This window comes from Emydura macquarii, unplaced genomic scaffold (genome assembly GCF_026122565.2).
Source record: "Emydura macquarii macquarii isolate MOO-44397 ecotype Brisbane River unplaced genomic scaffold, CSIRO-AGI_Emac_v2 contig_2063, whole genome shotgun sequence".
NCBI classification, from domain to species: Eukaryota; Metazoa; Chordata; order Testudines; family Chelidae; genus Emydura; species Emydura macquarii.
Window position 1 is genome coordinate 27283 of NW_027132200.1, and position 23950 is coordinate 51232.

Consider the following 23950-nt stretch of genomic DNA (forward strand, 5'->3'; position numbering starts at 1 on the left):
TCTCCTCAGCTTCCTCCCCCTCCTCCTCATCCACAGAGTCCTCATCATTGATCATGGACTGTGACCTAGTGGAGGTATCAATGCTGCAGGGAGGCACCGTGGTGGGATCGCCACCAAGAATTGCATGCACCTCATCATAGAACCGGCAGTTTTTGGGTGAGGAGCCCAGAGTGGCTGTTAGCTTCCCTGGCTTTCTGATACGACTGGCGCAGCTCCTTTATTGTCACTCGGCACTGCTGAGCGTCCCTCTGGTGTCCCTTCTCCAGCATGCCCTGGGATATCTTCCCATAAATGTCCAGATTCCTTTTGCTGGCGCTGAGCCAGAACGGACTCCTCGCCCCACAGCCTGATGAGATCTAGGACCTGTGGTCAACTCCATCCTGGAGCATGTTTGGGCTTTGCAGTAGCCATGCAGAGAACAGTGACACAGCTCTCTCCACGCTGGCTGCACAGGAAATGAAAATTCAAATCTCCCCGGGGCTTGAGGGGAGGGGACTTTTCCTGCTAGCGTGTCCACTGAGCAGCACAGCGTGACTGTCCAGAGCAGTCAAAACGGGCATTGTGGGATACATTCCAGAGGTCAATTAATTTGATTTAAGTAACATTATGTCTACACTGACACTAAATCGATTTAACAAATTCAATTTAGGCGCTACGCCACTTGCAGAGGTGGTCTTATTAAGTCGATTTTCCAGGCACCTTAATTCTAATTAACTGTGGTGCCAGTGTAGACGCAGGTGTAAGTCGACTTAAGTGACTTTAAGTCGACCTAAGTCGCCAGTGTAGACCAAGCCATGGTTTATGGCTGCTGTCTCTTCTAATATGGCTGCTACTGCTTAGCCAAAAAAACCACTCCTAAGCCCTCAGACCTTACAGATTGGAGAAGAGAAAGGCAGGGAGGCCAGAGAGAAGATCAAGACATGAAGCACAGTTCTGAAAACAGGCATAGTGTGAGGAATGGCCATCTTTTAGAAATGCAAGGTCTGATTCAACTTCCACTGAAGTCAAAGGGAATCTTTCCATTGACTGAATGGGAGTTGGATCAGGTCCTTAGAGCACAATCCCCACCCACTGAAGTAAATGGAAGTTTTTCCACTGTTTTGAATTGAAGTATAATTAAGCAGTTCATTATCTGGGACTGAAGCAAAATAATGCCATAAAAGTTAGAATTGTTACACTAGAGCCATCTGTGATATCAGCTAGGAATGTTTCAACAAAGTTCAAGTACTCTGAAGTAAGCTGAGAGACTAAATTTCAGCCTGCAGGGAGCTGGCTCTAAACTGATATAGACTAGAAAGCTATCATTCCCTTTGAACATGAACCTCTGACAAGTATGTCACACCTACAAAATAACTTCATACCACTGGAGGCCTAGAACAGGTAAATAACAACCTTACTGACCACGGTCAGAAACTCCCCTCAATAATGCTGAAAAGTTGTTATATAAGGAAACTGTTTGCTTACTTGAACTTTAGTCACCACAGTTTCTTGGTCTGTGGAATGCTGTTTAGTCTAACAGGGAGGTGGCCAACAAACAGATGTCAGTATTTGCTTACAATTGGCATCTGGTCCCAAAGAAAATTAAAGCTAGTTGTCTCTCTTCCTCCGGAGCACGGTTTTTCCAGGATGCGCAGTTCTCTGCATGTACTGTGATATTCCCAGCAGGCCAAACCTCCTAAACTGGCCAGCATCTGCACTTTACTTTCTCTCCAGAGGCTATGAACAGTTGTAATTGCCAGCAGTTACAAGTTACCACATAACTCTTTTAGGCAAGGACATTCATTCTTAAGGTGAAAGAATTACAGAGAAAATATATTAAAAACAATACAAGAACTTGCCCATATGCTAATAAGCTTACCAGAGACCACCCACCAACTCCAAAAAGGCAACAAGGGCTCTGGTAAGAGTCAGTCCTTTAAACTCCACCCAGGGGTGTTTCTGTACTTACTAGTTCATAAGGTCAAACACTACCCTGAATAGGCTAGTCTTTCCTTATACATCTCAGGCCTCTGATCTTGAGATTCTGGGAACAGGTAATCAGCAGACAATGGTCCTCTCCTCAGGATGGACCTAAGTCTGGGATTTTGCCTAATGGGAAGTGGGAAATATACATTCACTGACACCTCTCTCCCCAGAGATTCCTAGGCAAACCACTTGGCATTGTCCCAAAAGTGCATTCTTGTCAGGCGCATATTTCAATATAGTTCTTCAAAGTGCATTACACTTCCCAGGGTTCACATCACATCTCCCCCTTGAGAGGTTACGTACAATTCTTGGCCACAATAATACATAACTTTGCCTTTAATACAATAGACTCCAAAGATACTTAAACTTAATTCAATAAGGTTTTTCAAGGTTATTGCAGGAAACTGCCATATTTGTTACAATAACCTGGCTGAGCAAGGTCAGAAACTCCTCTCAGTAATGCTGAAAAATGATTAGATAAAGAAACTGTTGGCTTACTTGAACTTTAGTCACCACAGTTACCTATGGTGCTTAGTCTATTGTAACAAGAAGGTGGTGGACAAACAGACCCAAGCATTTGCTTATAACTGGGAACTGAAAGAAAATTAAAGATAATCTGAGTGTTAGTTAATTTAAGTGATCCAAATTTGTAGTGTTATCTCCTGCCCTTTTCCTTTATCTATTTCCTTTCCTCAGCGATCCCTTATGTAAAAATTATACAGGATTTAGGATGGGATTTTCAAAGTACCCTGAGGAAGAGAAGTACCCACCCACCACAAATCAATAACCTGACTTCCTCATTAACTATAAGAAAAAGTAATAAGGCCCTTTGAGAAATGCTACACTTTCCCCAAATGCTTTGATGATTCACACCCAGGCCACACATAAAATCATATGCATGACATGATTTATAGGTAGATTTACACTTCATGAGTGTAGCATTTCTCAAGGGGCATTCTTACATTATCTTACCCTTAATGAGGAAGTCAGGCCAATACATTACAACATAGGTACAATGCAGAAAGGATATTTTAAATGTAGTTTGTTAGAGTTTAAATATAACTAATCATAATTATAGGGACTGATCCTGAAACATTACTCATACTAACTTATTCACTCAAGCATTCTTTTTGAATGAGACTGCTCATATGGGCATAGATCACTGATATGAGTAAGGATTCCAGGATTGTTCTCTTACATATAAGTGACTAGTTAACTCATAAATATTTGGTCTCAATGGAGGTTAAAGTTTTAATATTAATTCTGAAACCTTTTATAGCATGATGCTAAATTTAGATTATTACAAGAGTGGACTCATGCTAATATTACAAAGGTTTTGTTGAAAGGATCAAGTAGAGATGGGTCAAAGCCACAAAGTCCAGATTCTGATCTGGATCTAGATTTCAATGCTCCCAAATTTTGGGAGGGAGGGAGCTTGAGCTTTGGCTATGCTCATTACCAAGGCATGGCTCTGTTGTTGAAATTCAAATCCAATTTTGAAAAACTAAGGTTTGGATATGTTCAGATCTGGGGCTTTAGTTCAACCCCTCCTTTAATTTCAAGGTTTAAAGAAATAAAGCAATAAAAGTTAAATGTTAAGTAAGTTTTTTTTTAATGGGCTTTTTCATTTTTAACTTACTATGTTGCAAATTACATTTTGGAAACTCATACTGAAATCTGTTTGGAAATTGAATTTCTCCGCCCCTGCCTACACTCTTTGTCATCCTTTTGCTACTTATAATACCTGAGCCTTGGATATCTCAATCCCTTATTCATGTGTTCTTGGACATCTTATTAGGAAAAGATACTGTGAGAAGTCCAATCACTCTTGGCAACTAGAGTCAGTTCCTCAGGTGTGCTGAGCAGTACTTGGTGTAGCTGAGGTGGGGAGCAAAGGTGACTTTCAACCATTTTTCTTCACTTGACTGGGAGCCCCTACCACATTTTAAAGCAGCCTCGTGGCTTAGACTAGCTTATAAGAACTCCTTAAGGGCCATTTCACCAAATGGAACTACTGGAAGATACTAGGGTCCTACCATATGCCTTTACCTTTACCTCAGACATCAGGAGTCTACATATGCATTAGGAGTATTGCCTTCTGCCTTAATGAGCATATCATTCTGCCAATATTCTTCCATGACCATACGTCTGTCCCATAGAGGCCCTTTCCCATATGCTGTATGTTAAAAGATCCTATTTGCTTAGTTTGACACTAGTCCTTTGGGCAATGCCATCTCTGACTGAGCCATATAAAAATGGCTGCCTGATTGCATTTAGCACTGATATGATCTGGCTGGCCTAAATCTGGAAGGCCACATCAGAGCTCATTTGATCTCAGGTAAAGCAGTCTCTGCTGCCTGTCCAAGGATGATTCCATCTTGGACACATGCAAAGCATCCTCACTCCATGCATTTAAAAACCCTATTGCTTGGTTTCAGCCTCTAGAGAGGAGGAGGAATCCCACTTCATGAGCCCAAACTCCCTCACCCATTAGGGTTTATTTCCTTTAAGATTTTTCCTAATTTATGCTGGCCACATTTTGATGGGGGTTTTTTTTGGATACAACATACAGGTCGAGAGTTAGGTCCAATGTTCTTTTTGGAAGCTGTCTTATCCCTCACTTTTAAACTTCTAGCTCATAATGGCTTACTTAAATACTGCAAAGTACTACACTTCAGTATTGCATAAGAAGCAGCAAAAAGCCATCTTGGTATCCATATACTGAGGAAACCACTGGAAAGGTGTAGGGATATAAATGAAAACTTGGATCCTGGTTTTGTCTGAAAACCAGCAGTTCTGTCAAAGACTGAATCTTTGGGAGAAAATCTGATAAAATAGGAAAGGTAACCATTAATAAATGTAGACCTAGGACTGCATTTTATGTTTTGTTTTATATGTGTAACCAGATCTGTTTCCAGTCATTATCCTTTCTCAGTGTGTCTAAAGTCTTAATCTGTTAAGAAACTTATGATTGTTTTTGCTATAAATATATTTCAGTGGTGTAATGTTATAATGGACCTTCCTGAGTTGTACAGTCAAGCTATGTGTACGGTCTCTCTTTGGAGACAGCTTACATGCTAATAACCATCAGTCTAGTGGCAGGGCCTGGATACTGCAGGGAGCACTCCAAGCGGGTTGGTGAGTACTTAGCACTAGCCTGCACAGAGGACCAGGTCTGCGGACACCTGGAAGTCAGTGCTTGTGTGGTCAGAGCTGTTGGTTTCAGGAAACAGTACCACAGCAATCATAGGCAAGACTACCCAAGACTACACTAAGGGCAAGTAGTGGCAAGGTGCCTCACAAACATGGGTAACCCTGGGGAGCATCACAAGCTCATGGTAACTTTTCTTTAGAACTTCCTAAACTTAGGCCTGTTACTCTCAGAAGGGGTGTGCATGTTAGCAGTATTCATTTTTGTCTACCTCCTTGTAACAGGGCAGAGGGTAGAAAACTCCTCACCTGCCTCTGTTAGCCCAGACCTAAGGGGCTTTAGCAGTGCAGGTAACAGCTACAGCCCCTGATTAACCTGGGTGCAAGCCTGGCCTAAAGAAGGAACTGGGAACACCTGGGGACCTGGTTCAGCGAGATATATAGACCAGTACCTGAATGCATGGCCAAATAGGGTAGAGGAGTGTGGGAGGCAGGCCATCTGCTGGCCAGGAAGGAGAGCAAAACCTGAGCTCCTAGGGTGCCTATGGCAGAAACTGGATCTGTATTGTTGCACTGTAAATAAAGGTCCATGGGTGATTGCAACCTATGAAGGCATGGTGAGCCCTTTAGGCCAGGGAAAAGGGACGCTGTAGATGGAAACAGGGGTCCAGGCCACCTGGCCTGCTATATCTGGGGTTTGTCTGGGACCCAAACAAAGCCATTGCAATAAGTGGTGACGCAGATGGAAGAGACTCTCCCATGGCTTGTGAAGGCAGTGCAGGAGTTCCAGCAGTCCCACCAAGTGGAGCGGCAGGATTTTATAAAAGAGCACACAGCCACACAACAGAAGCTGCTGCAACAGACGGTGAGTCCCATGGATAGGGAAGGCGCCAGGGCGATCAGCTGAGGACTTTGTAAAATGCGCCTAAGTGATGACCCTGACATGTACCTTGGGACTTTTGAGAGGGTGGCAACAGCTGTGGGCTGGGAGAGGGCAACCTGGGCCCTGTGCCATGTTTAGGAGGCGAGGCCCAGGCAACCTATATGGACCTTAGAGAGACCCAAGCCCAGGATTATGACCTGGTGAAGGCTGCTATCCTGGACCGGGTGGGCCTATCAATGGAAAAGTACTGGCAGATGTTCCAGATGGCCTGGTGGACAGGGAATCTACAACTGCGGGCATCTGCCCAATGGCTGATGGATTGGGCTACAAGGTGGCTATGACCAACAACCCAGATGGTGGAGCAGGTCTTAGATGTGATAATTTTAGAACAATTTGTGCACAGTCTGCCAGAGACTATTCGGATCTGGGTGTGATGGCATCAGCCAGGCCGGCTGGCGGATGCCATGGGGGTAACTGAGGAGTATGTGGAAGTGGAAGCACCTCAAAAGTCAGGGAAACCCACTAAGGACATGGAGCCTGGAGGAAGGGCCCTGGAGCCTGTGCGCAAGAAAGGGCCTGAGGAGGAAGTGGCAGAGGCCAGGACATGACTTGTTGGCAGTGTGGCTGACTGGGTCACAAGAAACAGGACTGCCTGGACATGGAGTGAGGGCTAGTGGATTTTTGTGGGTGGGCTGGTGGCCAAGGGAGGGCCATTGGGCACCATCCCCGTCTGGGGGGTGAAGAAACCCAGCAGCATTTGGTGGATCCCTCCTCTGCCCAGTCATTAATCGGGAGGAGGCTAGCAAAACCGCAATCGGTGGTGGCTCCAAGGGCCTGGGTGGTGGTGCGCTGTATACACAGGGAGACCTGGCGATACCCACTGGCCCAGATGTCCCTTGAAGCTAATGGGCAGTTCAAGTGGCAGCAGGCCAATGTAGTGGGGGGATTGCCCTACCTGATCCTGCTAGGGGCAGACTGGCAACCCCTTCCCAGGGAGTTGGGAGGGCAGGAGAGACCCCGGGGAGGCGGAAGGAGAGAGCAAGGGGATGCAGGATCCTGTGGAAAGTAAAACCCCTAGACACAAGCCAGAAGAGGAGGCATTAATGGAACCCCAAGGACTTGGGGGGGGGGGCAGACAAGCCCCCAGGGGTAAGAGCAGAAAGACCCGACCCCCTCACAACCCACGGGTGCCCAAGAGTGCTGGGGGTGTGTGTGTGTGGGGGGGGGGGGGAACACGACACATCTTGAAAAGCAGTGTCCAAACCCAGAAGGACGGGGGAGGCCGCCAGAATTAAGCCCATGGAGTTGGGGCTGATGGCAACCCTGGGAATACCTGAGGGGCCCAAGGGCCTAACTGGTCATAAGACCCATAGGGAGACTAAAACCAAGGAGGAACCTTTGGGGCTAGGGAAAGCCCTGACCACATGGGAGCCCGACTGATGGCTCTGGAAAGTGTGTCTATATGGAGGTTGGGCTGGGCTAAAGGCAACTGAGCCCCAGGAGAAAGAAGCTGTGTCCCCCCCAGTGATGGGGGATACACTGCCTCAAAATGGCCCATACCAGCAGCCAAAAAGAGGTAGGGGCTGGGTGAACTGGTTGGCTCAATAAAAGGGAGAAGGTGTGTAACAGGGCAGAGGGTAGAAAACCTCATCTGCTTCTGTTAGCCCAGACCTAAGGGGCTTGGGCAGCACAGGTAACCGCTGCAGCACCTGATCAAGCTGAGTCCGAGCCTAGCCTAACGAAGGAACTGGGAACAGCTGGGGACCTGGCCCAGGAAGACAAATAGGCCAATACCCGAAGCGAGGGAGGGAGGCAGGCATGGCTAAGCAGGGCAGGGGCATCTGGGAGACAGGCTACCTGCTAGCCAGAAGGGAGGTCGAACCATGAGTCCCATGGGCAGAAACTGGGACTGTATTGTTGCACTGTAAATAAAGGAGCCCACGTAAATGCAACCTACAAAGGTGTGGTGAGTCCTCTGGGCCAGGGAGAGGGGACCCTGTAGATGGAAACAGGAGTCTGGGCCACCTGGCTAAGGACTATCTATTATTCTGGTTGCACAGCACTTAGGGCATGGAGGCACCATTTTTCATTGGTTCCTAGGCACTACCATAATACAAATAACTCCTAATCAAGTGTAAATGAGTACCCAAGGTGCATGGCAATGGTGAATCAGGCCCTTGATTTCCATGTTGCAAGCCTCAGATCATCTTATGCACTGATGTCCTTCTCTACTGTATGATTGAAACTGTGTGATAGTTCAGTTTTATTGCTCATTAGGAGTCGACACTCAAAACATGAAACTAAGAGAGAAATTAATCACAATCAAGTAATTTTAACTATAAAATCAGAATCCAAAATTACTAAGGGTTTGAAGAGTTTTGTAATTACAGCATGTGGCTTCTCATCACCTGATTTGGTAGTTTCACATCACTAATAGCTCCTACTCTTCTCCAAAGCAGCAGACAGAAGTTAAAATTGAGCAGCAGGCTCTGTAAAGGAGAAGGAAAATGTAAGAAAAATCTTGAACTGTAAGTTATAATTTTTGTCTGTCTTCCTAGGTGCATGCATCATTAACACTTTATATGGATATTGCAGCATTTGGATTTATAATGGTAACTGAACTTCTTTATAATACTGTGCTATAATATGTTACTGGCTGTTTTAATATTTGCTATAAAGTACAAAGCAAAACAAACTCAGAGAGAAAAGACCCACATCTTTGATTTAACATGCTTATTAACTTACTTTTTAAAACTCTCTAGCTAGCTAGGAAAGTAAGGTTTTAATAACAATATGTGTTTACAAACATTAGGCCAAGTCCTTCCCTGATTCAATTGTATTAAAGCCAGTACAGATACACCAGAGATTAATTTGGCCCATATAATAAATTGTTTTCCATTGTATTACTACTCCATTTTTCATAAATATTTCTGGAAATGTTAGCTGTACATGACTGTTTAGAAATTGTATTTGTGGATACAAAGCTTTAAAAACACACTTTGCAAATTATAGAGTAAATACATTGTGAACAAGCCTTCCTTCTGCATTGTTTTTAATTGAAAGGTATATTAGAAATTGAAGGTGTGCCATAATAAAGCCAAGCTATTTTACTTTAATATATTAGAGTAATAAGGTGTGGGGTGATGTACACAGATATGAATGAAAGCTATGGAATTCCAGCCATCCAAATGTGTCTGGATTAGGAGGGCCATTCTGCAAAGAGCAAGAAAGCACAAGAAAGGAAGAAGCATAGGCAGGGGTGGAAGACATGCAGCAATGTGGCTCTTTGAAAGTACTTCCCTTGTCTACTATAGTATTGTGGAATACTTAATACCTAGCTGTTGCACAGAGCTTTTTATCCATTAACCTCAAAGTGCTTTGCCAAGGAGGGTGAGCACTGGGTGGAAAAAAACTACCAGGGGAATTACAAGTTCATCTACCACGGGTACTTACAGTAACTAGCGACTGACTAAACTGAGAATGTTATCCTCATCTCCTGAGACATTTCAACCCCCGCTGTGCGCACTGTAGGGAATAAATGCTGAACTGTCAGGGGCAGAGAAACGTTGGCTGAAGTGGGGGCAGGGAGGTAGTTTGCAGTCAAGGTGAAAGGAACTGAAGAGACATACTGAAATGCAGATGAGAGAGTAATTTAAATATCTGCACCAAAGCTGCTAACTACTGGGCTTAAATGTGCTTTCTACTGCTGCTGGGTGTCCCTACTTAACGTCCCTCTCCTGAGGCACAATGTTAGGTGGTTCAAGCCCCTCGTTTACGTTGGAGTAACAATAAATAAAACCGACTATTGATAGAAATATTAAGAATAAAACAAGCAGGAAACCCCAGGCACTAGCATTGGCCCAGGGGAAGAGAACTGCCGGGTGAAACTGACACCAGACTAACTCGCGCTTGCTCTGCTCGCCTCGCTGGTGCCCAAACCCCGTGGAGCCCTTGTCAGCAGGAAGCAGCTAAGGGCGAGAACTCCCCGGAGAAGTAAAGCTGGGGGCTGGGCAGCCGCGGCAGATAGGGAAAGGGGCAGAATGGGGACAGATCTAGAGGTGGGGGAGAGCTAGCTGGGAGCAAGGCAGGCTGGGGGAAGCTGTGCCAAACTCCTTCCCCTCCATAACGCTTGAGGCTCCCAATGCTTCCCAACCACCCTTCTCCAGCTGGTCCAGGCTCTCTCACCTGCCTCTACCCGCCCCAAGCATCTTACTTCATGTGCTTCCCCTGTCTCTCTCCAATCTGCTGATCCTCACTGATTTCCCCAGTCACCCTGCCTTTGCCAACCACCATCCCACCCACTTGTGACTCACTCAGCCTGCCCCAGCTGAGTGAACAGCTGCAGAACATATGGGCTATGCTCTGACCTCCTGCCCCTCCCTCCCCAGTGGGGGGAACACCCAGAGCAGGAAATCAATCACGGACTCTCATCCCTGAGGAACATCCCACACCAAGCCACACAAAACCCAGCCACTCTGATGATAGGACATGGTATGATACCATACCACAGGGCAGGCGCGTGTGTACAGAACAAGGAGCAACAGTCTCAAGTTGCAGTGGGGGAGGTCTAGGTTGGACATTAGGAAAAAGTTTTTCACTGGGAGGGTGGTGAAGCACTGGAATGGGTTACCTAGGGAGGTGGTGGAATCTCCATCCTTAGAGGTTTTTAAGCTGAGGCTTGACAAAGCCCTGGCTGGGATGATTTAGCTGAGGTTAGTCCTGCTTTGAGCAGGGGGTTGGACTAGATGACCTCCTGAGGTCCCTTCCAACTCTATGATTCTAACAGGTATGCCAGACTACTGTGCAGGCCGCACACACCTGTCCTGTCCTGTCCTGCCCTGCCCTAGCAGGGTGGGGGTGTGTGGGGGAGGGGATCTAGTGCTTCATCTGCCGTAAAAGACGTGCCTGGACTCAAGCCATTTTTTTTGACTTTCATAACTGGTGCAGGGGCCATGAACAGGCCGGCCGTAGAGGGGCCGGGGTTCAGCGCCGGCATAAATTAACGCCTGGCTGGGTCAGTCCCGCCCTCCCGGCTCCCCCGTTTCTAGGCGGCTCAGGGCGGTGCCGGCTTGGCTGGCTCAGGCTGGCTGGGTTTCACACGTGACGTGTTTTGCACCCTATCGGCTGCGGCTGCGGGTGGTGCCACGCTGCCCCGTGCGCTCTGGGGTCAGGTTTCAGTGCCGGGGCGGTGGCCCTTTCACTCCGTGCGCCTCACAGCTGGGCTGCGGCAGCGAGGCGGGCCGGTGTGACCCCGCTGCCGAGCTGCGGGATTAAGATCCACGCCGAATTGATCCGCGTGCGGCTCCGCTCCCTCCCTGCAGCCCGGGAGCGACGGTGACGTCAGGCGGAAAGAAAGGGCGGGGCGGGGCAGGAGAAGAGGAGAGAAGAGAGCCTCACGTTAGCCCGTGTGCGGGTCTCTGTCCGCTGCGGTGTCGAGCTGGGGCTCCAGGCTGCTGCAGTCTGCAGACGGGGGAAGCAGCAGCCGCCCCGCCCGGCGCCCATGACTTCCTGTCGTGTCTGCTGATCCCTGCTGTGGAGCGCATGACAGGAAAGCACCGAGGCGGCTGTGGCGAGAAACCTCAGGCAGAGACCGCGGTGAGGCCTGCGTGCCCCTGAAGCGGAGCAGCCGGTAAGTAGCCTGCACAGGTGCTGCGGGGAGAAGGGATGTATTACTAAAGCGCTCGTTTTGCGGAATGCGGAGGTTGGATGATGAATGCAGGACGTTGTTGTTGTTGTTGTTTTCCCCTCCTGTACAGATTGCTTTGAAATGCTCCTTGTCAGGAGGGGGAAATGAGGATTAGACTTTACCTAGCTGTTTGTTTGGGTTCAATGCTGAGAAAAAGCCTCTCTTGGAAGTGTGCTGTCAGGGCCTGAAGTCAGGGGAGTTGCACCCGGACTGGGAACCACCCCTGTATTTAGAGGGCTGCATGTGGCTCTGCTGGTGGGGGTGGGGTGGGGTGATTGTGTTTTGTTTCTTTGCCCTCTTTTGTGGGGAGCTGAGAGAGGAAGGTTTCCAGGCTTTCTCTTCACACCCTGGTAGCTAGGCTGACGTTAATGGACCTGATTTTACACTTATTATGCATGCTGCATAGTTATATACATCTGTGCGGAGAAAATGTAATATGCTATCAAATGAGGATCTTTTGCTTTCATTGGTCCAAGTTGCAAGGCAGTGGGAAATAAGGACCAGTGGAGTTGCTCTGGTGTGAATGAGAACAAAAATAAGCAACATTCCTTTGCACTGGAGCTATCAAGTTATTATCCCCTTTCTCTATGATTTATTATGTTGGGGAGCGGAGAAGAAAAGCGTCTCTGTAGACTCTTTTTATTTATGCTGCTAACGATCCATATGACTTCCTCTTCTACTACAGTTTGATGGGAGGCAGATTAGATAGTCTCTGGGCACGTCTTCCCCGGCCATATTGGCAGGATGTGCTGTGTCCAGCAGTGCTGCTGACCCACTCTGATGCATCAGCAAAATGAAATGATGATCTTGGACGTTTTTAAACAAAAAGTTCAGCATTTTAAACCACATCACATGGAGGAAGTTTTAATTAACTTTATGCTCCCAAGTTCGAACATTCTGGATTCTGTAGTTAATATTAATAACTGTGATGCGTAGGGAGATTGTTTCTCTATGTCCTTCCGTCTTAATGAGCTTCAGGAACAAATGACCTTTTGGAAAGTGGTCTACTTCGGTTCAGATGTTAGCCATGCAGTTCTGTTCACAAGATGTTCCTGCAAGCCCTTACTCATGCAAATAGTCTCACTTTGTAGAATAAGGTTTTGTTGAATTATGCCCTATTTTTTTGGTGTCCGATATTTTAAATTGCAAACAAACAATGTGCATGACTCTGATCCCGCATATGTAATTAAAACAATGCACAGAAGAAAGAAGTGTGTGAAACAGGGCTGTTTTTTGTTTTTTTTTTTTTTTTTTTGTTTGTTTTTTTAACTTTGAAAATTTGTTTATTTTTCATAACATAAGACTTAATACAGAAAAATATTTTAAAAGGTTCTCATTAGAACAGACAAAGTACATGTTTGTGTGTATCAAAGGTCTGTTAATACAAACATATAATAAAAAAGAATATTTCCAATATTATTCCGCTTATTTTCTTTTTTGTGAACAGAATAATGAAGTGCGTGCATGTACGCGTGCACACATACATATATAAATAGACCCCTGTTCTCATTTACATTGAGGCCATGTTATTCTGCTTTGAGAATTCAAGGCTCCTTTTTACTTCCAGGCATTGTGAAGTGACCTTAGTGTAAATGAGGATCAGCTCTGTAGTGCACTAGTTTTGTTGTAGCTTTAATCTGTAGCCTATAAACTGTGTGAATGTTTGAGCCATAAAGACTCTCAAGGCTCTACAAGTGAAAAATGAAGGTTCAGTGATGCTTAAACATAGTGTTGTTTTGGGTGGGGAGAGGGATGGTGTTTTTTCCTTTTTCCCTGGCCCCCTTCATTCTGTTCTTAGTCGTTGTTGCTGTTCACACTTGGAATGTGAACTTTGTTAGAAATAATAAATGTTGCTCATATAAGAATTGTCAAGTGTTCTGTAGGGAACTGGTGGGTGGGAGATATTGGCAGATAAACTGTCAAATAATTATTTTAAGAGTGTACACACAGAGCCATTCTTTATAAATCTCCTTTTTTTTTTGTTTTTTAAATTTCAGATGGGTGTCTGCTGTATATAACTGCACAGGCTCAGCAGCCTTGAAGTAGATCAACGTGTGGGTAAGAAGCTTCAGACTTCCTCCCAATACTAAGTATAGAAGGAAGAAATGAATCTTGCATATGATGGTGCAACATCCAGAGACATATTTGACTGGGACTATGTTCTGTGGGAAGTTCGTTTGAAGTTACTAGCGGCTGGTTTTTTCATCTACCTGGGTGTATTTCTTCTAGCTCACTGGTTATCTTCATGGATCAGTGCCACTTATCGTGCTTTGTCAGCAAAGGAGAAAGTCTTCTGGAATATGACTATTACACGTGGTGTGTTTGGAGTTCAGAGTTGTGTAGCTGGGTTGTGGGCCTTGCTCATAGATCCAGTTTTTCAAGCTGACAAAGTGTATTCACAGCAGAAGTGGAGCTGGTTTAATTGCTTAATAGCCTCTGGCTTCTTTTTACTTGAAAATGTAGCTGTTCATCTATCTAATATTGTTTTCAGGACATTTGATGTGTTCTTAGTAGTTCATCATTTACTTGCCTTTGGTGGCTTTCTTGGGCTGATAACTAATGTAGAGTCTGGACACTATCTACCCCTGATGGGACTTCTCCTTGAGATGAGCACTCCTTCAACCTGCATCTCCTGGGTATTTTTAAAGGTAAGAACTTGCTAATGATCCTGTGTTAATTAGTGGCGATAGAAGTTTCCTTTAAACATGTTGCCCCTTCACTCCCCTCTCCGCAAATATACATATCTGCAAACAAATAAATAATGGTCTCCAAATTGGGAGATGAGTTCTGGGGTCAAGGTAGATTTTTGTTTTGTTTTCCAAGCTGGAAATGAATTGGCCAAGGAAATCCTTAATTAAAATGCCCTAAAATAGTTAACTAGTGTCCAAAAAAATTTATTTTACCCATTTCATAGCAAAGAAACAAAATGAAAGAGATTTTAAAAAGTTTGCTGGCTCACTTGTTGGGATATAGTGCACAAGACCAAAGGTTAGATGGTTACATTCTAATTTTACAAGAAAAAACTACGAGAGTCCTGTAGCACCTTAAAGACTAGCAAATTTCTATGGGCATAAGCTTTCGTGGGCTGCAACCCGCTTCATCAGGTGCATGATTTTACAAGGTTTTTTTATTAAGTCTGAATAGTAATGTGAGAATGGCTCATCAGGTCCAGCAACCTTAATATAGACTGTTAAGTTACTGCTGGAAAATAAAGATGTGTGCATGCACATGCGATTGTTTATGCATGTTTATGGATATATATATATATGGATGTGGGGCGGGGGAATAAATAGTGTTGAAGGGATTTGCCATGCTTATAGGGAGAGAAGAAATGAGCCCTACTTCCCAAGCCTTAATCAGTTCCAAAGGGTATGTCTTAGTGGTTTAAACCCCTAAGTTCTAAAATATCTGGACTCTTCAAAACTATAGCCACAAGCCCTGGCAGGCTCACCTCAGCCCTTCTGAGGTGCTTTCGATAAGAACTTAAACATTGGAATACTTTTTGTGCATGTAGGTGCTAGAGCAGATAGAGAGTCATGGTTTGCTTGGATGGTGTTGGCCAGAACTTCCCAGACCCTGCTAACCTCACTGCTCTATTGTGACAATTTTGTTCTGATTGTTTTTGTCCATAAACCATTTAATAAACTATGTGCATGTAAGTGATGCTGTATGTACATAGTGTATGAAATGATTTAGACTTGCTGTGGACAATAGATTATACATTTACATAGCACCTCTTAGCGCTCTAGAACAGTGTTTCTTAACCTGGAGTTTTAGAGGGGTCGCAAGTGCAGAGCTGGTATTGGGGGTGGCAAGAAAGGTAATTGCCTGGAGCCACAGGGGTGCCATGAAACTAAGTTACATGCCTCAGCCCCGTGGGGGTGGGACTCAGGCTTCAGGGGTACAGTAGTTTGGAAAGGTTAAGAACCACTGCTCTAGAAGAAAATGTTTGAAAGTATCTGTGTATGGATGTTTATATCTAACACAACAGGAAAGTTAAACATGTATCTTATTTATAGAAAACACTGACTGTCTTTATATTGAAGAAGCATTCTCATCTCTCTTTGTTGTTGTCTTTTCCAGATTGGCTGGGCTAATACTCTTTTTTGGAAGGCAAACCAGTGGTTAATGATCCATCTGTTTCACTGTCGCATGATCCTTACTTATCACATGTGGGTTGTATGTATTTCCAATTGGAATGATGTGGTGGAAAATATGGGACTTATGTATTTTATGGTCTTTTTCATAGGGTTATGTGCACTTACAATAATACTTAACCCATACTGGACATACAAAAAGACTCAGCAGCTCCTCAGTCCAGCTGACTGGAACTTTTCAAATACAGCAGTGAAAAATGGATCTTTTAGAAAATTAAATGGTGAAACAATGCAAAAGAAGAGGATCTAGTGCTGCGACAGCTATAAGGATAACTGTAAAATATGGCCAGAAGAATCTCAGACAGGTTCATTACTGAGTGGATTAAAATAACATTACTTGCAAGATGTCTATGAACGACTTGATCAGTCGGTAATTTGCTATTAGTGTTCTATACTCATTTATCTAAAGTGTTTAAAATGTTTCCTTTCTATATTTAATATATAGTCAAAATCTTTGACTCAGTCAGGATTTTTGCCAGCAATTTTCTCAAGTTGGACAGTGCTCCATCATTTCGCAATAAAAAGCAAACCATCATCTTTCATCTTAGGATCTACAAGCACTTTCCAAAGAGCTAATTAAGACTCATAGCTCTTCCTTGAGGGAGATTAGTATTAATCCCATTTAATATATGTGGGAGATATTGATATTGAAAAATGACTTGTCCAAAGTTAAATTATAAATCAATGGCAAAACTAGGACTAGAATGCAGAACACCTAATTCCCAGACCCATGCTTTTACCACTAGGCCATAAAAGGATATAAAGAATTTAAATCAAGACTAGATGTCTTTCTGAATGATATGAGAAAATGCTGTAGGTCAAACAGAAGGTGTGGGCTTGATGCAGAAATTACTGGGTGCATCTCCATGGCCTGTGTTATGCAAGAGATGAGACTAGATGATCATTTTGGTCCCCCTGACTTAAAATCTATGAAAATGCAAAGTACCATAAGAGTCCTTGATGAGCTGTTTGTTAGCGCAATTTTTAGTGTATAAGAGTTCATTGCACAAAATCATCCCAGCTGTTGGCGCTGGTTGACAATCTGGCTGGCCAGCTCACTAGAGAGAAATTGAGCTGCCTGCTCGCTTGTGCAGGTGGTTCCTCCAAATCAAGGCTGTGGTTGTTGCCTGTTACAGAACCTCTTCTATGGCAGTACTGAAGACATTGGTCTTCAAGAACACTCCTCTGAAGGGTTACACTCCTACAACCGAATTTAGAAGTCTCTTTTTTTAGGATCTTTATTTTCTTTGCAATAAAATGGCTCATTGAGGATGGTGATACTTTGCTAGCACTTATCTAGTACAACCCTAAATCTTTCCCTAACATAAAGAAAATATTATTGGTTTAAGGCTAACTAGTCTTGCTATGCTTGCTTTAACCTGTTGTCCCAGTTACAGGCTTGATTGGACCAATATCGGGTGAGGTTGTAAACAAGTGACTGATAGACTCTCTTCTGTGCAAGAGTGGCACCTACTGGCAGAAGTGATTAGTTTTGACGTATGAAACTGACAAAAATCAATCAAACACAAATGTGCGTGGGACACATCCCACAATCTGACATGAATTTTGCTTAATTGTAAATTTATTTCCCAAAATTAAGTAGCTTCTGTAAGGCGTGTGGAAGTATTTTAGGTCAAGACACATTTTACTAATGGTTCTGTATGTGGACATATGGGTAACGTACACTCTTTTCCTAATTATAAGGGAAAAGCATAAATCAGCACGCTGTAGTATAAACAAAGCATTTTCTGTTCACTGAGGTGTATCAGTTGGAATGGGGGAAAAAACTGAATGCTCAGAATGCTGTTGGGAGCTAGCAGAAATGTATTCAGGAACACATCAAAGATCTGTCCTTGAGATATAGACCCTTTCACCTCTAGATCATAGGTTCAAATCCAGTTCCAGTTGATGGTGAGAGCAATTATCTGAAGGCTGTCTGATGAACTATGTGACATGTATTTGGTGGTTTCAGTCCAGTTCCAGTGGACAGTACTCAAGACCACCACCTTGTTGGCAGTTTCATGAGAAAGGCCTTGAAAATCCGTTACCCTCTTATCCACAGGTGGGGCTCCTCCAGATCAGAGTGGAGTCTTGTTGCTTGGGCAGTGTGGCACTCAATGATCCCGTCCTGCAGATAAAGAACTGGATTCCCCATGGCTGTCGGTCATGCACTTTTCAGAAGCAGAAAGGTCTCTCTCACAATGTTTTAGAAAAGGGTTGAGGAGGAATCAATTCCTCATAAATTGAAAAGAAAATCTGTGACCCGAATGCATAAAGATGCCAAACCTCACTGCTAGAGGTTCCAGTGTTGGGTGCTCCTCAGCAAGTCAGGTCACGGGGGAGCAAGATGCACCCTGGAGAGGAGAAGTCAGAGGTTGGAAATTTCTTGTAACCAGGAGACTGGAAAATTTGCAGAGGCCTAAGAACACGAGAGAAGTAGCCTCAGAAGTGGGTGAAACAGGAGATTGGGATATGCATGTAATTTTTGGAGTCATTTGCATGGTCTTGGTTTTAGCACTTGCAGGGGCTGGGATTAGCAGTAGTACTGTGTTACTCCAAAACTTTGGACTCGAGAGACTCTCTACTGTCTTGGGTATACAAATGAACCAATCTAAGCCTTAATTCTAAAAGTGGGTAATGGGATGTGGTCCACCCTAGGAGATTTACAGAGGGAGTTTTCATTTAAATCATTGGAGAGCTCCCTAGACATACCTGCCTCAGTTTACCCTTGAGAAGATACAGCCGTCCAAGCAAAGGATTGGCACTCGGACAATAATTTCTTTGAAAACAAAATCTCTTTATTAAATATTAGTTCTAAAACAATTGGTTTTTAAATAAAAAATCAGCAGAATGTAACATGAAATAAGCCGCTTAATACAATATAAGACACTATAAACTATGTAACCTAAAGTGGTGCACCAACAAATATAATGGACTCTAAAATTGCAATACTCAAACACAATACAATATTTCCTTAGTGCATATTACTATGCTACAAATATTTAACCGCAGCACAACATAATAAACATATAATGTTGCAACATGTAACAAAGAAATCCTGCAGACATATGTATAAAGCCTTAATACAATGTTGTATTAGAATACCAAACTTTTTACAATATAGCATACAGTTCCCTTACACATATGTATACAGTGACATTATAATAACATACTTAATAATACTGCTGCAAACTGTCTGAGTGTTGATCAGGTAATCATAGAATGGGTGGGGTTAGAGATCATTCAAACACAGCTTTATTTACAGTCATACCCATGCATTCCTTATATTTAGAAGAGTCATGCTTACCCTCCTCCTTCTTGGTTATATCCCTTTGTTTTGTCTCAGGTCCTCCTGCGCTGTCTTATTTTTGTTTGCAGCTGCTACCGCTGCTCTTTGTCTTCTGCTCTCTTTCTTCGATCAGCTAGTCAGCCACACTCAAGCCTGTCAGCTCTCTGCCTTATATGCAATTTTCTGACCCTTTCTGACAGGTTGCTTTCTTAAGGTCAATTGATGGGATCTCTCCACCGAGGGGTGATATAATTTTCAACCAATTAGCTGTCCAATATGCTAATTAGTTCTACTTGTTTGCTTCAAACTTGGATCTACTTTGGATCATCCTTCCTACCTACTGAACCCTCCCTGCAGGTATTAGGAGTGACCTTTATTTCACCTGAGTCTGCTTTTCTGCTATTGGTCAGTTTCTTAACACCTCAATTTTTTTTCTTTCTCTCAACATGACATCATCGGCTACCCATTTTAGATTTCTAGCTAAAACTTGCTCTAAACTGTCATTATTTATTACTTACCAAAATCCTTAAACTTAAAACTAACTATATTTCTATTCACACCTAATTATTATGATCCTGTCACCATCTTTGTTGTTTAAATCAGAACAGATAAAATCCACAATGTTTTCTCCCCTTTTCTATCGGCTTTTCAGCTGTGTCGCTAAATGCTGTCTCTGGTGCTGATCTCCTTATATGAACTAGAGCAGCTTGTAAATCTCTTGTATCAACTGAGGATGCAAAAGGATATTGGAAGGGTGGGCCCCAGTGAGATTAGGCAGATGGGTAGGTAGCTTGATGGAGCTGTGGGTTTTTTTATTTTGATTTTTTTCTTATTTTTTCCAATTGTTTAAAAACAAGTTTTGTAAAAGTGAGTTTATAAAACCGGTTATGAACAGAATTGCTTTTATTATATTGATTTTTTTCAATTAAAAGCATTTATTTTTAGGAAAAGATAGTGAAAGGAAATTTAACATACTCCTGGAGCCAGTGTAAGCTGCTCAGGCCAGGAACCTTGTTTTATTTTATACTTCTTGCACATCAGTGGTATTTAATGAATATTGGTAACCTACCAGTGTTTGTAGTGCAAAAAAACCAGAAAGTGAAGCAGATAGGCAGCTAAACTGAATTCTTATTTAGGAGGGAAAAGTGTTATTTGGCTTTGTTAAAAACGTAGCTAGGGCATTATTTTTATTAATGTGACTTTCACATTGATAGTGTGCCTTGAGCACCCATATATCATGGGCATAGTATAAGAAGCTGCATCAAACTCATCTACTGTACTTGAAGAGGGGTGGTGGGGAAGGAGGGAGGCTCAGAACTTCTTAAAGGGAAGGATAAAGGAAGTTCTCCTGGTATGTATCCATCTAAAAATATAATCTCAATAAGTAACCTTAAGTGTACAAAATTGCTTTTCTACACATATTATGTATTTTCCTCATCTGAGCTGTCCCTTGTAGGTAGTTTGGTCAAATTAATTGCTTTTATGCAGATATATAGAGATCTCTCTCATTCTTTTGGACCTTGACTGGTATCATCTATTCTCTTTAGGTTTCTTTATCTCTGAAGAATGAGATATTAATCATGCCTAAATGCTGCTAAGATTTTTATTGCTGTAGGCCCAGACTAGGTGTAGTTCATTTGTAGGTTTTGCTAACCTAAAACTTGGTGTTCTTCTTCAGAGGGACCTCATCACACTGCTATATGGAAAAGCTCACCTTGACTAACACCTAACTCTAGCAGGTTAATGTACTGCCTTCCCCAGTTCAGTGCTCCAGACTTCATCTTTACCTTTGTCATGAACAGGATTAATTATTGTCGTAAGGATGATTGTCGTAATGCCTTTTATTGGACTGACATCTCACCCACCTTGTGTCTCTAATATCCTGGGTTCAACACAGCTACAACAGTAGTACTTTTTGTCAGCCTTCTTGCCAATACGCTATATCCTTTCAAACATCCGGAACACTCTAGCCATGTATTTTGTGCTAATTGTCTGATTTCCAAACTTCTGTGCTGTGTACTTTGCATTAACTTTGTGTTTTCTTTTTTGTTTATTAAATCAATGTTTATTTTTAACTGTGAAACTACCATGATCTTGCACCAACCAACCTAGAGATTCCTGTCCAAACCTTCAAGCCCTCTTCTAGATTACTAACTGTGTCCAAGTCCGGTACATTTATCTTTTTGTATAGTAATTGAGGATTAATATACTGTGCCCTTTCTTTCTAGAATGCCCTACCATTGATCTCAGGGAGGCTCCCACTTGACATGGATTTAGAAGTCAATTTAAACTGTCTTTTAAAACACTTAATGTAGTTGGGTTCATTGTTCAATATAACATTTTTTTGGATGGCACACCATATTTGGCTTGTTTTGCATAAATAAAAGCATTTTGTGGAATAATTATGACCTGTGTAAATCTTCCATTCACTGTTTTACTGATGAACTATCTGCTTCTTGACTATTCAATCTTGTCCATTGGTGACTTGCAGTGATGAAATAAGCTTTGCAGTGTATGTACTAAAAGTATTATTTTGTGTATTTATAATGTTTTATTACATTTGTTAGGGATAACGTCATGTTCAGCAATTGGTAATAACTAAAGGATAAAGGTCTTCATATTAACAGTGTTTATAAAGAAACGAGTGAAAACTGCTCATTTAATGATTATAGATTTTTAATGTCAATGCAGCTTCACAGTGTTTGTCTTTTGTACAGGTGATTAAAAAATGCATCACTTTGAGATTATTCCTTGAGTCTATATATTGTGTGTCTCAGCTGTGTGGCCTGTATCTGAGTTGGTCCCTGATCTTGAGGACATGCATCTGAGTAACTTTACACAAGTGCATAAATATTTTCAGGTTTGTCTTAACCAAAGAAGAAGAGATCTAGTGAAATATTACAATTTAATGTTTAAAAGAGATACCATCCCAATTTTTTATAAAATAGCATTAGCTTGTTTTTAAAGGGTTGCCTAAATGAATTATCTGGATGAAAAAAAAAAAAAAAAAAAAACCCAAACCAAAACCCCAGCCAAATAAAAACTTATGTAAAGGCCTTTTACAACGATACGGCAATTAGGCTCATCATTTGCAAATTGGAAAGAAAGTTTTAGATTGGAGGATACAGTATAAATATCTTCATCATTCACAAAGAGATTTTAGAAAAAATATAAAGTTAAAAAGACAAGTCATGGCTTTGTAACATAGCTGCATGATGGACAGAGGTAAAAGCTGTAGCAGCTGACACTTATATCAAGAAACATGTCCCCACACCCTATCTGTCCTTCCTCTTTTCCTGATTTTTAAAAATTAAAACAGCCAGATTCTCCATATCCTTCTGCTAAAAATACTCCTTTTAATCACAACTTTAGGAAAGTTTATTTTTTTTTAAACTTAGTTTATCATGAAAAAACAGGGCATGAGGATATGAGAGTTCATGTTGATTTTAGGGGACAGCTGAGTGAAATCTTTATTTATTTGTTTGTTTTTACTGAAACAGTTTTGTGTCCAGTCTGTTAGTTATTGAGCAAGCGTTTGTCAGATGGAAGCTCTCTCCAACTTCATGAGGCGTTATTTCCGCATTGTCTTGCCAAACTTCTAATCGCTTTTTCCTGGGACGCTACAAACCATAAATAACAGCAAAAGCACTGGGAGGATTGCATACATGGTGATATTTTTGTAGCAGTACCTGCAAAACAATCACATTTTTGTTTTTATTTATCATCGCATTGAAAGGCCCCTAAAGAATTAATTTTCCTTTTCATAAACCACGCTGTGCATTTTACTTTTTATACAAGCTGTTACCTTAAATACTTTACAGCATTAAATAATACAAGTTGGTACAGATGAGAGATCTGAGAAAGTGTTGAAAACAGAGATGTTATGGTCACTAAAGTCTTGATGCAGAGAGGCTGGGGGAGAAATTAAATGACACAGATGGAGGTGTGTGATTTAAGAGAAGACTTGAAGAAAAGAGAAGCTGCATAGTTTAGGTGTACTTTGTGCTGTTTCAGTGAATATACCTACCACATGCACAAGAACATGGGGACCTTTTCAGAGGCACGGACAGGTTACAGGTCACCAAAAATAAAGTTATACTATCAACAAGTATAAAATATAAAAATACAAAAGTTAAGCATGTAGATTTTGTCGCCTAACCTCCTTTCCTTTTAATGCCTGTACCCAGCCTGTTGTGATTTAAATATGCAGTGGACCAAAGAGAGTGAGAGTGACTCTATAGCCCAATGGTTAGGGCACTAACATGGGAGACCTAGGTTCCAGTCCTGCTACTCCAAAGCATATTTAATTGTTTATACACAGTGGAACATCTCCAGTGGAAGAGATGGAGAGAGACTGGTTCCAGAACACACAGTTAGCCCAGTGGATAGTGCACTTTTCTCAGAATGGGGAGACCAAGTTCAAAATCTTTCTCCACGTCAGATAGAAGGGATATTGAACCCAGTCTCTGATGTCCTGAGTGAGTTCTTTAACCACCGGGCTAAATGTTATTAAGGGCACCGTACCACCACCACCTCCTCCAGCTGTTTCATGTGGGGTTAGACTTGCTGAGAACATGTCTACTGGATTGGGCTTCCCTATAGGTGAGATAGCCATGAGATAACCCTATAGGTGAGATAGAATGCTTAGCTTAAGGATCTTGCTGAGGTTTAGGCATGAACTAGGTTTCTGGCTGCCTAAGCTGTGATGACTGTGTATGTGTTCGCTGGCAGAAATGTAGGCAGCTGGGGATTTGAATGGTGGAAACATGGGCACCTACAAAGTTAAGTGGCAGCTGAACAAGGGTTTTGAGGATCTCAGT

At 42.7% G+C, this 23950-nt stretch overlaps 1 protein-coding gene across 2 annotated transcripts; it reads left to right on the top strand.

The window, feature by feature from the left end:
* Positions 1 to 7256: 7256 nt before the first annotated feature.
* LOC137159973 (protein CLN8-like) lies at positions 7257 to 16196 on the top strand. 2 transcript variants are annotated; one of them, XM_067558433.1, is made up of 3 exons: positions 7257 to 8526; positions 13682 to 14332; positions 15768 to 16196. In XM_067558433.1, the coding sequence occupies exons 2-3, from the start codon at positions 13790 to 13792 to the stop codon at positions 16089 to 16091; spliced, it is 867 nt and encodes a 288-aa protein (XP_067414534.1). In that variant the 5' UTR covers positions 7257 to 8526; positions 13682 to 13789; the 3' UTR covers positions 16092 to 16196. The 2 variants fall into 2 exon arrangements, with proteins under 2 accessions (XP_067414534.1, XP_067414533.1); XM_067558432.1 differs by lacking the exon at positions 7257 to 8526 and adding an exon at positions 11405 to 11627.
* The last annotated feature ends 7754 nt before the right edge of the window (positions 16197 to 23950 follow it).